General features: G+C 19.0%; 7 protein-coding genes across 7 annotated transcripts; 5 read left to right on the top strand and 2 right to left on the bottom strand.

Annotated features, from left to right (window-relative positions):
- Positions 1-1,707, top strand: METAP2 (methionine aminopeptidase 2, putative; the record flags this gene model as incomplete). Its single annotated transcript, XM_028678693.1, has 1 exon — positions 1-1,707. The coding sequence occupies one exon, from the start codon at positions 1-3 to the stop codon at positions 1,705-1,707; it is 1,707 nt and encodes a 568-aa protein (XP_028535813.1).
- A 1,245-nt stretch (positions 1,708-2,952) lies between these two features.
- TIM17 (mitochondrial import inner membrane translocase subunit TIM17, putative) lies at positions 2,953-3,441 on the bottom strand (the record flags this gene model as incomplete). The annotated part of the gene is made up of 1 exon (XM_028678692.1): positions 2,953-3,441. One exon carries the CDS (start codon positions 3,439-3,441, stop codon positions 2,953-2,955), a length of 489 nt encoding a protein of 162 aa, XP_028535812.1.
- Positions 3,442-5,088: 1,647 nt separating this feature from the next.
- Positions 5,089-5,847, top strand: PRELSG_1316300 (mitochondrial acidic protein MAM33, putative; the record flags this gene model as incomplete). Its single annotated transcript, XM_028678691.1, has 1 exon — positions 5,089-5,847. One exon carries the CDS (start codon positions 5,089-5,091, stop codon positions 5,845-5,847), a length of 759 nt encoding a protein of 252 aa, XP_028535811.1.
- A 795-nt stretch (positions 5,848-6,642) lies between these two features.
- Positions 6,643-8,117, top strand: PRELSG_1316200 (conserved Plasmodium protein, unknown function; the record flags this gene model as incomplete). Its single annotated transcript, XM_028678689.1, has 4 exons — positions 6,643-7,083; positions 7,381-7,510; positions 7,649-7,884; positions 7,998-8,117. The coding sequence occupies 4 exons, from the start codon at positions 6,643-6,645 to the stop codon at positions 8,115-8,117; spliced, it is 927 nt and encodes a 308-aa protein (XP_028535810.1).
- Positions 8,118-9,499: 1,382 nt separating this feature from the next.
- PRELSG_1316100 (cytochrome c oxidase assembly protein, putative) lies at positions 9,500-10,792 on the top strand (the record flags this gene model as incomplete). Its single annotated transcript, XM_028678688.1, has 1 exon — positions 9,500-10,792. The coding sequence occupies one exon, from the start codon at positions 9,500-9,502 to the stop codon at positions 10,790-10,792; it is 1,293 nt and encodes a 430-aa protein (XP_028535809.1).
- A 599-nt stretch (positions 10,793-11,391) lies between these two features.
- On the bottom strand, positions 11,392-12,426 carry PRELSG_1316000 (ribonuclease H2 subunit B, putative; the record flags this gene model as incomplete). The annotated part of the gene is made up of 1 exon (XM_028678687.1): positions 11,392-12,426. One exon carries the CDS (start codon positions 12,424-12,426, stop codon positions 11,392-11,394), a length of 1,035 nt encoding a protein of 344 aa, XP_028535808.1.
- A 2,904-nt stretch (positions 12,427-15,330) lies between these two features.
- Positions 15,331-16,973, top strand: PRELSG_1315900 (conserved Plasmodium protein, unknown function; the record flags this gene model as incomplete). Its single annotated transcript, XM_028678686.1, has 4 exons — positions 15,331-15,420; positions 15,536-15,611; positions 15,999-16,180; positions 16,278-16,973. 4 exons carry the CDS (start codon positions 15,331-15,333, stop codon positions 16,971-16,973), a joined length of 1,044 nt encoding a protein of 347 aa, XP_028535807.1.
- Between the last annotated feature and the right edge of the window lie 550 nt (positions 16,974-17,523).

Genomic DNA, 17,523 nt, shown 5'->3' with positions numbered 1-17,523 from the left:
ATGAATAAAACGAACAAAAAGGAAGAAAAAAAAAATAAAAATCTAGATACAAAGAAAAAATATAGTCAAAATAATGAATTAAATAAAGTAAAAGATATAAATGAAAATAAAAAAAAAATAGTAGAAAATGTAATTAAAGAAAAAAATGAACAAGTTATAAATTCCAATGAAAAAGAAGCAATAAATATTGTTCAAAATTCTGTTGAAAAAAGTGAAGATAAAAGCATAAGGGATGAAGTTAAGAAAAATGAAAGTATAAATTTTAATAATAATAATAATAAAAATATAAAAAACACTAAGAATGATAAAAATAAAAAGAATAAGAATAGTACTAACGATGATAAAAACAAATCTAGTAAAAAGAATAAAAACAAAAAAAAAAGTAAACTAGATTTAATATTAAATGAATTTAAAAATGAAATAAATGAAAGAGACATAGAAAAAAGAGAAGAGAAAGGAGAAGAAAAGGTAGAAGAAAATAAAAAAAAAGAAGAAATAGAAGATTATGATATAGAAAAAATAAAAAAAACTATAGTAATAAAAGAAAATTTTATAGAAGAGCAAAATAATAGTCATATAAGATTGTTAAAGAATTGGCCTCAGGTTGAAAAAAGCTTTCAAACTAATCCACCAACAGTACCAATTGAGTTATTATTTCAAGGAAAAAATTATCCTGTTGGTGAAATATTAGAGTATAAACATGTGTTAAGTGGAAAGTCATTACAAGAAAAAAAAGAAAGAGAAAAAATAAGTATAGATTACTATGAAGATTTAAGAAAAGCTGCTGAATGCCATAGGCAGGTTCGAAAATATATGCAGACATATATTCAACCGGGAAGAAAAATGATAGATATTGTTCAAGCAACAGAAAGAAAAACGAAAGAATTAATTTTAGCACAAAAATTAAAATGTGGTTGGGGATTCCCTACTGGTTGTTCTTTAAATCATTGTGCAGCACATTATACACCAAATTACGGGGATGAAACCGTTTTAAAATATGATGACGTATGTAAACTAGATTTTGGAGTACATGTTAATGGATATATAATTGATTGCGCATTTACAATAGCATTTAATGAAAAATATGATAATCTTATTAAGGCTACTCAAGATGGGACAAACACAGGTATAAAGGAAGCAGGAATAGATGCAAGAATGTGTGATATTGGGGAAGCTATTCAAGAAGTTATAGAATCCTATGAGATAGAATTAAATCAAAAAATTTATCCAATTAAAGCTATTAGCAACTTAAGAGGTCATTCCATTAATAAATATATAATACATGGAGGAAAATGTGTACCTATTGTTAGGCAGAAAGAAAAAAGTGAAATAATGGAGGAAGGAGAATTGTTTGCTATTGAAACTTTTGCATCGACGGGGAAAGGATATGTTACCCATGAAAACGATTGTTCTCATTATATGAGAAATCCAGATAAACAGTTTGTTCCTATTAGGCTAAATTCAGCCAAAACTTTATTAAAAGTTATTAATGATAACTTTGATACATTACCATTTTGTCGTAGATGGTTAGATGATTTAGGGCAAACAAGACATTTTATGGCCTTAAAAACCTTAGTAGATTTAAATATTGTCGAACCTTATCCCCCTTTATGTGATACAAAAAATTCGTATACTTCTCAAATGGAACACACTATTTTGTTACGACCGACATGTAAAGAAGTTTTATCAAGAGGACCTGATTTCTAATATATATATATAAAGCACAAAAGAAAAAAAAAATATTATATCATATAATTATATCCTTACAATTTTACTGAAATAATTTAACAATTTAAATATGATTTAAAGTATTGAAAAAAATAAAATTTGTTACTATTATCAAACTTTAAAACTTTTCTTCGGTCTCTATTCCTTTTTAAATAAATATTTTTTTCATATTCCCCCATTAAATATGAAGAGAATTTTGTATTTTCTTATTTATAAATGAAAAATAAGAATATAATCTTTATTTTTACCTTTTCAGAAAAATATTATTTTGTTTTATGTATATATCTTATTTATTTTTTATTGAAATATAGTTAAAACTATTTTAATTTCTATATATGCATCTTATAAGTATATATTTGCATATTAGCTTTTTCAAATTTCAGAAGCGTACCTTAAACTAATTTCCAGTAATATTATAAATAAATATACAAAACCTATGCATCATTTAATAAATTCATTTATTAATTTTATTTAATTTTTCATTCATTTTTATGTATATTTTATTTAGATTCTAAAAATATTTATTTCGAAAAAAATTCAAGTAACAATAAAATTAAGAAGTATTGAACCCTCTATACAATATAAAAAGTAAATTTGAATAAATTAAAATTGCATATGTATTAATTTTAAAACAAACTTTATATAGAAAATTGTAGTAAGAAAATATTTCTACAATTTTTTATTGCATTTTTTGGTAAACTTTTTATTAAAAATTTTTTGTTAAATTATAAGACAAAAAAAAAAAAAAAAAAGAAATTATATATATATATATATATATATATATATATATATATATATATATATATATATATATATTATAAACATGTGCTAATAATATATCACAAATAATTATAAATTTCAATTAAAAATAAAACAAAAATAACATAGGAAAATATGTATTGCTATTTCAAAATAGTAAATAAAATAAAAAATTAAAATGAAGAAGGCATAAAAAAAATGTATATATATATATGAAGCAATTTAAAAAGGAACCTATAAATAATATTTAAAAAAATTAGGATTATTAATATTCAATAAAATGTATATAAAATTAAACATGCTTAGTATAAGCTCGATTGTTATATATATAAAAAAGAAATTTTTTTTAATTAAAGATTCATAAAAATATACATATATTAATTAAAATAGAAAAAAAAAAGGAAAAATAATTAAAAAGGATACAAATATTATAACAATTTTTAAATATATGTAAATATAAGATTATTATCTATTATTTTTTGAAGACATTCTTTTTTCCATTTCCATTTGTTGTTGAAATTGCTGTCTAGGTGTAGGGGTAGTCTTACGTGTTAATACAATAGAGACTATTTCTATAATGGCTAGCAAAACTCCTCCAACGATAGCATTTCTTGAAGCAGATCGCCATCCTCCTCTCATAGCTAAAACTCCACCTGTACAAAAACCACTACCAATAGCATTCCAATGGTCTTCTCTTTTTCTTAAATATTGAAAGGCACAATCAAAACAACTAAAAGTACCTCCCCATACAGCAAAGTTTCCACCTAAAATGGGTGCTCTCATACGACTACTATATAAAGCCCCACTTAACACATCACCTTTTGGACTATTTCTTGCACCTTTTAAAAAGTGCCATATATAACCCCCTATGCAACCCATACCAAATGCCCCACCCATATCTTCTATTATTCTATCAGGGCATGGCTCTCTTGCTAAATCTCTTTCTTGTAACATTTTCTAAAACATATCAACTTATCAAAAAAATACAACTATATAAGTTATTTATTCAATATATATATTTATTTACTAGTCCACGAAAAAATACTAAATCCTTATTAATTACTATATATATATATATAATTTTTTTTTTCTTCGTTGTATTATATTATAATTATAATATATGCTCTAATACTTTATTTTCCCCTTATTTCTTTTATACTAATTTTGTCTTTTTAATAATTAATAATTTATAGGTAAAAAATAAATTAATAAACTAATGGATTTTTAACTCTACATAGATAAAAATATATAAAGTTACAATAAAATTTACTATAAAAGATATTAGGATATGTATGTAAAATCTGTATGGAACTTTTTTAAATTATAGTTAACTTATATAAAACCTAAATGAAATTTTATAATTCGTTCATTTTAAAACTTTAACCAAGAATATGAAAAAAATATATAACTTATCTTTTTCTATAAAAGAAATATTTTTTTCATTTTATGAATTTCAAATTTTCAAATAAATAAATAAATATATATATACGTAAAATTATTTTTTATAAAAGTTTTTATGTATTGAAAGTGTTATATATAAATTTTAATTAAAAAAAAAATTTCATAAAATATAACGTAGGATCCCATTTAATCAATTTTATTATAAATATATATTTTTTCATACATTTTTATGTACTTGTGATTTTTTTTTTTTTTAAATTAATATATTACATATTTTTATCTTTATAAAAATGTTCTCACAATTAAAAACAAAATTTTTGCTTATTAAAAAATATATATATATATATATATATATATATATATATATATATATATATATGTAAAAATAAAAATTCAGTATAAATATCTATGAATATTTTATATTATGTTTTTCTATTATATTTTGTTATATTAAATATTATTTTTAATTAAAATCTATATAAAATTTAAAATTAAAATTAAATTTAAACTTTATAATACACTTTCGTTGTCATTGTTTTTGCTTAAATAATATCAACAAATGAAATATATTTGATAAATTATATTTTCTATGTCATATATATGTATAAACATTTTTTTTTAACAGTATTTTTTTTTAAATACAAGATACAAAAATTTATAATATATTTTAAAAAAAAGTAAAGATATATTTTTTTATAAATTACATAAATTGATTATAATGATAAAATTTTATTTTATCTTGTTTTTATTTAAATAAAAGATTTATAAAGAAAAATTTTTAAATATAGATTCATTATATATATCGGGGTTAGTTAAATACGTAGGTATTTGAACATTATATATATGTGCTTATATTTTTTTTTAAAATTGATATTAATAAAAATGAAAAAATATAAAAATATGAAAAAATAGAAAAAAAAAAGTATATCCAAAAAAAAAAATTCACATTTGAATAAAATTTTTATTTAAAAAAAAATGAGTAGATTTTTAAAATAAAACATTATTATCCTTATTTAAAAAAAAAGAAAACAAATTTACAATTATTTGTAAGCTTTTGCTTTATTATTTTAAAAAAATTAAAAATATTTTTAAATATTTAATAAAATTAAATAATTTTTTTTGAATATTTACAATTTTTAAAATTTTAATTAAATCTCTTTAGAAATCCATATATTTCATTAAAATATATTTTTAAAAAAAATGAATTTCATATTTAGAAATACTGTAAATTTATCTAAAAGTAAACCGCTTAGTAAACAGTTTAGCAATTCTGCAAATAAGTTGGCTAATTTAAATAAAAGAAAAATTACAAATATAACCAACATTGAAAAATATTGTCAGAAGTTACAAACAAATTTCAACACTTTCAACAAAAGAACATTTGCTTCAAGTGAATCTCAAAAATTGTTGGAAGTTGTGAAAGCAGAGGTACAACATGAAAAATCCAACTATGAAGCACCAGAAAATATCAAAAAGTTTTTACAAACATCAGGATGGAAATACGAAGAACAAGAAGGAGATGTAAATATGGTGTTGACCAAAAATGTAGATGGAATGAAAATTATTGTTGATTTTCAACTCGTTTCTCCATTTCAAGCAGAAGGAGAAAACGAAGCTCAAGCTGAAATGACCGATTTCTCAGTGACAGTTGAAAAGCCAAATAAACAAGGAGGTATCACGTTTTATTGTACTACCTTACAAAATGATGAAAAATTTAGATATATGATAGGGAATGTCAAATATTATAAAAATGAAGAAGGAAAAAATTCTGTATCATCGTATAATGGACCTGAATTTGAAGATTTAGATGATTCTTTACAAACTTCACTTGATGAATGGCTAGCTAATTTGGGAGTAGACTCAGAATTATGTGATTTTATTGATTCATGTAGTATTGATAAAGAACAAAGAGAATATATGTCTTGGTTACAAAACATTTCAAATTTCATTGAATCTTAATTTTTTTTTTTTAAGATTAAGTTAAAATTAAATTATGTTTATATTGCATATTATTTATTTAATTTATTATTATAAAAACACATTCTTATTTATTTTATTTTTTTTTATTTTAAATGTAAAGTGTGCATTAGATAAATTTATCAAATTTTATAATTTAAGGAAAGTTTTCAATAATTTATTTTACAATGAAATATAACTTAATATAATATTATAATAAATAACTTATTTTTATAAAATTAAGAGAAATTTTGCATCATTAAAAATAATTTTTTTTATTATAGCTTAAATTTATTTATTACAAAACGTTTCTCTAGAAACAATGTAAAAATTGTTAAGCATAATTATATTAAAATTAAAAAAAAAAAAAAAAAATGTAGATTTGTATGAACAAGTCACGTGAATTAGGAATATTTTTAGCTAATTTTTTTTTTTTTTCCATTTTTTTTTGTTTTTTTTTTTTTAACAAAGAAATATTTTTATTTTAAATATTTAATTTTAAAAAATCTGTTTTTTTAATAAAAAAGACATATTCTTGTATTGCCTATAACTGCTTTTCTACATTTTTTTTTTTTTATCATTTTAAAATTTATTGATTTGTATTTATTTGTGTATATTTAACTTCAATTTATTAATGATTTTTTTTTTTTTCTAATAAAGGTACTAAAATATACTTTAAATTATTTTTCTTATTTATAAGAAATTAAGTGTATATATTATATTTTAATAGAATTTTTTTATATATTTATATACATGGAAACTATAAAGAAAAAAGATATTCTTGTAAGTTATCTAAAAATGTGTAATAAAAACGACATCGCTAATGCAGTAATGAAATATTGTGACGAAGACCATGGAATAGTTTTTAATAAGCATCGATCTAGAAATGAAAACAAATTTAGTACTATTTATGATTATTCAATTTCTTCTATTTCAACAAATTCAAATGTTTCAAATTGCTCACATGATTTAAAAAGTGTAACAGGAAAAAGTATTAAGAGTTTTGATAGTGTTTCACAACCTAAATGTTACTATAGAAGTTCGTTGGAAAATTTACATAGAAATAAAGAACAAAAAAATGATAAAACATATACAAACAAAACAAAAATAGATGTAGAAATAAAAAATAATAAGACTTCTGAAATGTCTGATGATACGCATGAAATTATAGCCCCCGAAGGGAAAGGGAAATTTATAAAATTTATAGGTGAAAATTACGTATATGTCTTACTTGAAAATGTTAGTACACATTCATTAAATTAAAAAATATATACAAATGTATGCATTTATATAAAATTATATTATGTTTGAAATTTGTTCTCGTTAAAAATTCATATTTAAAATGAAAATAAAAACATACATATACCTATTCAAAACAACAAATTCTGGAGAAAAATTAAAATATAAAATTTTTTAATTTAAATATGAATTAATCTAGGAGAAAAAAAATCAAACTCTTTTTTACATAAAAAGATGAAAATTATACAACTATTTAAAAATATTCATCTTACTAAATTTTTCTTTTTTTTGTCTTAGGGAACATATAATTGTTATCCAATTGAGCTACTTAAATTGAATCGTTCCTATTTAAAGAAAAATACAATGTATAATTTAAGTTATAATTACAAGGATATGACTTTAAGCCACACAAGAAATATTCTAAAATGTACAATTATATTCTATATTTTTTTTTTGAGAGTGTTTATATTTACTTATACATATTTTTTTCTTTATTACATATTTTTGGAAAATATGTTAAATGTAATCAAAATAATTTCCTTTTTTTATAAATATTTATATTTAGCAAAGAATAATCCTTCATATGAAAATGAAAACACTTTAAATGAAGAAAATAGGAAATCTGATGAATTTCTTTGTTTTCCTGAAGAAATGGATTATTTAAAACATTACATTATAAAAAATGATATTGAAGATGCAAATGTTTCTGAAAAGGATTATGCGGTACATATGTTTGTCAAAAATAGACAATCAAATGATACCGAACATGATAAAAACTATTTGCATGATCCTATTGTTCCGGTAATATAATAAAATATAACCGTATATATATATATATACTATAAAAATAATTATTAATATAGTAAATACTAAATTTAGAAACTTATTTTATTCTCATTCCTTTTTTTCCTCAGATTAAAAAAAATTTTACAGTTAAAACTCTAAACAATGAATACAAGATAGAAAATACAAGTTCATATATTCCAATTGACTATATGAACTTCGATAACGAAAATTGCAACATATGCTGTTAGAGTATGACGATAAATATTAATTTAAATAAATTACTTTTCTTTTTACACTAAAATTATGAAATTTTTAATTAAAAATTAATCTTCCATATAATATATGATATGTTTTAATTTTTTTAATTTGAAGTATTATTATATCACTTTTTTTTTTCTGTTATTTTTAATTGTTTTGTCTAATTTACACCGAAATTTTCTAGATAAATTTATATAATATTTTTAGATTTATTTTGACAAATTACTTTAAACTACTGATAATTCATTAAAGTACTAGATATATATTCTACTATTGATGTAAGAACCTACTTTAATTGTAAGAATAATTAGTAAACTCTTAATTGGAATAATCGTTATACTATGATTGTATTAAAAGGAAAAATATATACATTTTGTTCCCACTAAATTAAAAGATATAGAAAAAAGTGAAAAAATATAAAATATTTATGATTTAATGAAATTTCATATTTTTGTAAGTATATTTTTATTTTTTGCAAAACAAATGTAAAATAAACATTTAATTGCTGTGAAATAAAAAGATTAACTTTTTATATATAAAGGTTTAAGTTTGTTTTACACATTTCTTATTTTATATAATAAAATGTCTTGTAAAAAACATAACCTGATAATAATATTTAAAATTTTTTTAGTTGCTCATGTTAAACATACACAGTTATATGTACATTAAATTTATTTAATAATATGTAAAATAAAATAAATTACATTAATATATGTTTTAAATACAAAATTGAGAAAAATAAAATTGAAAAAGCAAATGAAATATATTTTTTGGTAATTATTATATAAGAATATATAAATCCAAATAAAGGAATGGAGAAAAAAAGGAAACACAAAAAAAAAAAAAATATATATATTACCTATAAATTTAAAAATGATTCCATCTATAAAATATTTTTTATTTAAGTATTGTTAGGTAGATTTGCAATTCACAAAGTATGTTACATTTAAAATTATTATTGTGGAGGGAAAAAAAAATTAAAATAATATCAATAGTTTTATGTCCTACTATTATTATTTTTCTCATGTAAAAATTATAATAATATTTCATTTTTAACACCTTTTTTGTTGAACTATTTTTTATATTTTCAAATTAAATATTTTTTGATTATGAGTAATGCAACAACGATATGTTTAAAAAAAGTTTAATTACATTAACACAAAAAAAAAAAAAAAAGTTAATCTTGTATAGTAATATATTAAAATTTTAAATAGATTTATCGAAATTTTAAATTTAGCATATAATTTGAATTTTTTTTTATTTCATTTATTTAATTTCTCTTTTTTTTTCTTTTTTTTTGTATATTTTTTTTTATTCTTTTTTTTTTTTTTATACATTAAGATTTTTATCTATAGATAAGAAAAATACTAACATGTATTTTAATAGAATTTTTCAGAATTATCATATGCAAAATTTTTTTAAAAATGGATTAAGTAGGAGAATATTGTTTCATAAAAATTATGTTAGTACATTTAATAAATTAAATAAGTCTGAAGAATTACTTATTTTAAAGAAAGTTGAAAAATATAACAAATTGGTGAAGGAAGGATATGAACTTAAAGTAGGTATATGGTTAAATACTTGTAGTTTGTTAATATTAGGTATGATAAGCATAGGAGGATATACTAGATTAACTGAAAGCGGTTTGTCAATAACCCATTGGAAATTTCAAGGTATAAAATACCCAAAAAGTAACGAAGAATGGATAGAAGAATTTGAAAAATATAAAATGACACCTGAATATAAAGAAGTACATTATAATATTTCATTGGACGAATATAAGAAAATATTTTTTAATGAATGGTTGCATAGAATGTTTGGTCGTGGTATAGGGTTATATTTTGTTAGTGGTGTTGCTTTTTTTTTATTTAAACGCTCTTTAAAAAAAAATATGATTAAAAAATTAAGCTTCATTTTTACATTAGGAGTATTTCAAGGTTTAGTAGGTTGGTGGATGGTAAAAAGTGGTTTTAATAAACCCAAAACCGAAAATAAAACACCAAGGGTTTCTCCTTATCGATTAGTTTTTCATTTGTTCTGTGCAACTGCAATGTATAGCTATATATTTGTTAATTCCTTAACATTAATTGAATTAGGAAAATTAAGAAAGCAATTTAAAAAAAGTAAAATAAACAGTTGGTTAGAGTTTTTAAGAAATGAATTAATACACGAAATGTATGAAAAAAGAAATATTACTAAAAAAATGAAATTAGGGTTACTTGTATTTACCCTTTTAACTTTTTCTAATATTTTATATGGAGGTTTTGTTGCCGGTAACGATGCAGGTTATGCTTATAATACTTGGCCAAAAATGTTAGATAAATTTATTCCTGATGAAGTGAGAAATTTTTACTTACAAAAAAAAAAAAAATATAAACAATTATTTGAAAATACTACAGTAGTTCAATTTAATCATCGAATGCTTAGTTATATAATTGTTTTAAATAGTTTTCTCTTATATTATTATTCTAAAACACTGTCTTTAAGTAAAAAAACAAAACGATTTTTTTTCTTATTACCAGTTATTACAACTGCCCAAATGTTAACAGGTATAAGCGTTATAATTCATAATGTACCAATATATTTGGCCTTAGTCCATCAATTTGGCGGTTTTTGTGTTTTATCTACCCTTTTGCATTTACTCAAAAGAATATCTAAGATTTAGATAAAATATATCTTATTAATTCCTGTTTTTATGAGATTAAATTATTATATATACTGAAATATCATTATAACTATTATAATAATTTTAAAGTTGTTCTTAATTTTGTTTTATAATTCTTTTAATATTTAAATATTCTCCTTATATTATTTGTATACGATTTTATATTTATTTTATTTTATTTTATATTTTATTTTATTTTTTTTTTTTTTTTTTGTTGAAAATTTAATTATATATTCCTCTTATTTCTTTAATAAATACGCTTCAAAATTGTTATTAATTTCAAAAAAAAAAAAAAAAAGTATATTAACTTTTATTAAATATTTTCTATATATGCAAACATTTTTTTTTAAAAATTCTAGGAATTAGTTTAAGTTTGAATAAAAGTACATATTTAAAAATATTTACATTTTTGTTTATTTTTTTATATATTTAATAAAATAAAGAGATAAAAAAATGGAATAAAAGAAATGATGTTGTAATAAACAAATATAAATAATGTAATTATTCTTGTATATACCATTTTTTATGTGCAGTGATATATTTATACAAATAAATTATTTTTTAAAATAATATACTAAAATTATGTTTTAAAAACTTGTTTATTTTATTCTTTTTTTTTTAAAAAAGGAATCTATCATTGGTTGATTCCTAGGAGCTTGCAAAGGATGCTTTTTATTTTTTGTAAATGTCACATTTTGTGTTTTCCTTTTTTCTTCTTCTTCTTCATCTTTAATTTCTTTTAATTTTTTACATATATCATCAGGTACAATTTTTTCTTCTAGTGATAAGCACATAAAACCTTTAATAATTAACCAAATAAATGCTCTTAAATTATTACCATTAAATCTATAGTGTTTTTTATTGAATTCTACTAAATAGTTATCTACATTTTTTTTATATTCATTATATTTATCTATTTGTTTTTTTTCTTCTTTTATTAAAGTTAATGGGTGTGAACTTTTGTCTGTTTTATATTTTTCTAATATTTCCTTTTCCACATATTGAGCATAATCCGGAAAAATAATCTTATTTTCTATTATGTAATTAAATAGAATTATGCATTTAAAATTATAAAAATTTTTCACTTTTTCTATGTTGGGCTTATAATAATATATTTCATTTTCATATAATTCATCACACACTATTTTTAACCTATCTTTTATTTTGTTTACATTTTTTTTTAAAATATATAACATATTTTTTATGACTTCTTTTCTTATTTTTTCATTGTCTTTTAAGATATTATTTAAGTAGTTTTCTAATGTAGTAAACTTATTGTTTGTACAATTTTCATATATTATAGATATAAATATAAATAGTGCATCTATTGGATAGCAATAATAACTACAATTATTTTCTATTGCATAATTATTAATAAATATAGATATATAATTTTTATTTATTTTTTCTTTTTCATGCCGTATTGTTTCAATTTTAGGGTTATAATAGTTTCTATCAAGTAAATATAATTCATTAGCTTCTTCATTAAAGTGATAAAGCACAATTTTCGATGGTTCTGATGCACTGGGTAATTTTATAAAGGAATAACTTCTAATTTCAACTTTTTCTTTTTTTTCATTTTCATTTATTTCTGAATTAAATATATGAAATAAAAATGCATTTTTATCTTCCATTTTTAGTAAATCTCTCTTAAAAAAAAATAATTATATATAATGCATTATTTTCTTTTACATCTAAGACATTTAAAAAGTCCTTAGAAATATTTACATTTATTTTATCTTTTTTTTTTTCATGCGAATTTTTTAATTAATCATTATCTGATCTTTTTTTTAATTAGTTATTTATATGTTTATTGATGGCAAATATATATATATATTTTTTTAATAGTATCAGAAAGAAAAAACATATATGTATATAAATGATATATATAATGCTTAATTTATTTAAAATCTTAAAAATTTATATTATAAATATTTTAAAATGATAAATTTTTAAAGAAATCAATTTATCACATAAAATCCCAATAGGAAAAAAAGGTGAAAATATATATTAAAAAAGCAGAAAAAAAGAGAGAAATGGAATCAGTAGAAAAAAAAAAATAATAAATAAATAAGATGAAAATAAAATAATATATGAAAAAAAAAAAAGTTTTTTGTGTGAGTTATATATTATTAATATTTATCTATTTTTTAATAATTTATGTCTTAATATTTAAAGAGATATATTTTATATAAATTATATAATAAGCTAAAATAAGTATCACATTTAAATATAATACACTTTTTTTTTAATTTGAAATTAAATAATCTAAATAGAAATGTGTAATATTTTATTTACACTAATATTTTAATTAATATGATTTTGTTTAATGTTACATTTAATTTAGAAATACATATGTATATTACAAAAATATTGACTACTGATTTTCTATTCTTAACACATTATGCTATTAAAAGAGAAATATGTAATTAAATATAAGAATAACATAAATATTTTTCATTACTAAAAGTAAATGATACTATAAATATGAAAATCTATCATTATTTGTTTGAAACAAACTCATTTTTTATGTAGAAAATGTGATATATGTATATAACCTGTTTACTAACTTTTCCTTTTTTTTACCTTTATTTCTTTATTATCAAAAAAATTAATATATGCTATATTATGTAGAATACTTTTTCTATTTATATTTTTTGATTTATTTATTTTTTGAACTATGCGTATAATATATAACAAATCATTTTAATTATTAAAATAGTTTTTATTTATTTTCATTTTCTGTCTTCAACTACTAAAACTTTTTTTTTTTTAATTTTGTATTGTAAAAATTGCAAAAGGAAATAATTTGTTCATGTTATTTCTAATATTAATAATTTAAAAATAATGAACTATATTAAAAAGAAAAAGGAAATGATTTTTTGTTATTTAAAGTTCTTTACATATTAAAAGGGAAAATTTTAATTTTAATTTTAATACAGTTAATACTATAATCTTTAAAAATTATTTGATAATGAAAAGCCAAAAGCATACCAAGAAGAAACAGAACAAAAGAGTTTTTCTAGTAATATTAAAAAAGGCATTAAATATGAATATATCGTATTATTAAATATTGCCATTTTAATGCTTCTAAAAAAATAAAATGAACGTTGTAAGAAATAACTATATAATGATGTTACAATAACAATATAACATTTTTAAATGTATGTAATCATTTATATTTTTATATATATATTTTGATTCTATATTATTGAAAACTTTGAGAAATTATTTCTATATATTATTAGGATATACAACTAAAAAACTAAAAGTACTCATTTACTTTTCCTTAGAGACACTTCACGTATATATATCATTTATATATGAAATTAACAAAAATGCACACAGACATTTATGTTGCATTAACTTGCACAATCTTTTTTGATTAACAATATAAATATAAAATTTCTTGAATTATATATACATTTTATAAAACTTCTAAATAAATATATCTATTTTGAAACATTATAGATTAAGAACTATATTTTTGCACACAAAATAATTTGATCTAATCTTACCTTAAGCGCGATATATAAAAGGAATATAGTATTATTCTACAAAATATGTAACATTATAAGGTTGTTTAGTTAAAATAAAAGAATAAAATACGTGTACTAAAAAAAAAAAAAGAAAAATAATGCTTTTTATAAATGAATAAAATAAGAATTTGTAGAATATTTTTTATCTTAATTTTCAATATGCTACTGTGATATATATTTATATATTTTTTTATATATATACTTTAATGTTTTGTAGAAAAAAAGAAAGTTTTTAATTTGTGTATTTTAAAAAAAACAAATTTAAAACAAGGTCGCATTAACAAATTATATATTTATTAATTACATAAATTACACTTTTTTTTTTTTTTTTAATGTACTACATCATAAAATTATAAAATGTTATAGTACTTTTTAAGACTGAAAATCTTTAGCAAAAAAAAAAAAAAACAAAAAAAACAATGTCTACAATTTTCAATTTAAAATATAAACATAAAAATTTTACTGAATTAATTTTGCTTATAATTTAAGAAAAAGACAAATACATTAATTCGTAAAATATTTTTAAAGTGCAAATAAATTAAGGAGAAAAAAAAATTATATATATGTTAATATTTCATTAAAAAAAAAAAAAAAAATAAAACAACGGGACTATAGAACCAGTATAATGCTTTAATGTGAATATTATTAATTTTCTTTTCGCTTTTTTTTTTTTTTTCAAGCGTATTTACATATTTCATAATTATAAAATTAAAAATCTTGTGTAAAAATATAGAATTCTAATAAGTTTTTATTTCTTTTTATAAAAAAAATGTATAAATAGAATAGAACATATTTACAATTTTTAATGTATATGTATTTATATATATTTATCGAATAAATATTTTTAAATTTCTAAGAAATTATTTACTTATTTTAGAAAAATTTTAAAATTTTCATTTGTAAAGTATCTATCCATTTTTTTTTATTTGTCTTTTGTTATTTTTTTTCTTTTAAAGAAACATTTAAATCTTAAAATATATATTATATTGAATTTGCAAAATGGGAAATATAGCTAGTGAACACAAAAAAAAGCCAATGACATTACAAGATTTAACTACAAAAATAGGGGAATATAGGACTATAAATGAGGTATTTACATAAAGAAAGAATAAGTATTATATAAAAGTTATTAAAGGAATTCGATTAAATTTTTGTAGATATCTAATAAGAGATATATATATATAAAATTAATGCTATTTTTCAGGGTGATCCTGAAATGATAGAAGATCCTGAATTCCCCAAAGAGATGATGCTTGAAGCTTTGAATAAGAACAATACAAGTAAATATTTATAAAAAAAAAATTTCATGAAATATTTGTTTTATAATTAATTTTTTTTTTTTAAATATTTCATTAAATAAATATGATTATGTGTAAAAAAAAAAAAAGAAATTAGTATGAGTAAAATTAATAAAACATTATTTTATATTTTTATTTAATGATACAACATTAATATATGGAATTTTTTTTTTCTTTAGAAAATATCTAAATATAATTTTTATTAACATCAAATAAATACTATATCATTTCTATTTTTTTCATCATTTTGCTCATAATTTATTATATAATGTATAATTTTTTATTTATAATGCATTTTTATTTTACAATAATTATATATATAGGGTATTATGTTTTAATTCATTTGATTTATTTTGACTATATTTTTAGTTGAAGGGAATTGCGTACAAGGAACATATGTATATTATCCAAATAGAAGAAAACCTAAGATGTGGATAGGAAATTATAAAATATTAAACCCTGAAGATATCTTATGCAAAAATGTAGCAGAAAAATTAGGAATGACTGAAATAGAATGGAAAAACTATATCAAAAGAAAAAATACAATTCGGGTTACAATATATATATATATATAATAAAAATAAGTAATTATAAAGAAAAAGAGTAAAAAAAAAAAATGATAAAATATATATATTTATTTTATTTCAGGAAGAATCAGGAAAAACTGAAAAATTTCCACATTTCGATTACTATTCCCCTGAACAGTCAAGAGCATTAAAAGAAATAATGAAGAATAGTAATATTGATTATCCATATGTTGAAAATGAAAATTCAGGATATTATAATGATAACGAATATTTTGTGAATTCACCACATTTTTACAATAATAACGAAATGAAAAATGATTATGATTCTGATAAATATTCTCATAATAATGGGGTAATAACAAATGATTATTCATTTGATGAAAACATATATTATGATAAGAAGAGTACAAAGGATGATAAGATATTCGACAACAGCTATATCAATGAATTAAATGATGAAATTACAAAAATTAGAGAAGAACAAGAAAAAATGATTATTGAAGAATGCAAAGATATATATGCATATTCTAAGTCTAATACTGATCATATAATTATTCCTCAAAAAAATGGATCTTTTTTAATAGAAAAAAAAAATTTAATTGAATATAATAATAAAAATATGATAGAAGAATTAATGAATGAGAAAAAAAACAAAATCAATTCACAAGTTCGAGTTTTAAAAGAAAAAAATAAAAAAAGAGAATATAAAAATTTATCATCTATGAGCACAAAAGGAAGTTTAGGTTTAGATAATTCTAATATTGATAAAAATATATTAAATAAAAATGTGTATTTAAATAGAACATTAGTAAAATAAAGAAAAACTTACACAAAGGTAATATAATATTGTTTATTTGAATATAGATAAAAAAGTTTTAATTTCCCTATGTATATATATACAATTTTTATTAAATTATTATAAATATTTTATTTTCTTTTTTTTTTTTTATGATACTGTAATATTTATTATGCTAATTTGTTTATAGTTTGTATTTTATTGGATTCATTTCTTTAAAAGAAAAATATTCAGCTTTTTTCGTTTTTTTGTTTTTTTTGGCAATTATTAAATTAACTAATTACTAGTTATCATGTTAAATATATATATATATATATATATATATATATTTTTAGTATTACAAGGGTATCTTTTTATAAAGAGTAATACATATATTTAATTTTTAATATATATTATTTGATATAAAATCTATCTCTTTTACATTTCTATTAATATTGCTATTATTTCAAAAGATATCTAATTTATAAATTTGTTTTTGAAAGTTTTTTATAATTTTTTTTCCTTTATGAGGTATTTATAGTTTATGATTATAAATTAATTTTTATAAAAACTTAATAATTCAATAGTAATA

Source organism: Plasmodium relictum (genome assembly GCF_900005765.1).
Source record: "Plasmodium relictum strain SGS1 genome assembly, chromosome: 13".
Taxonomy (NCBI): domain Eukaryota; phylum Apicomplexa; class Aconoidasida; order Haemosporida; family Plasmodiidae; genus Plasmodium; species Plasmodium relictum.
The sequence above is the reverse complement of the archived record's forward strand: the minus strand, read 5'-3'. Positions and strand labels throughout refer to the sequence as shown.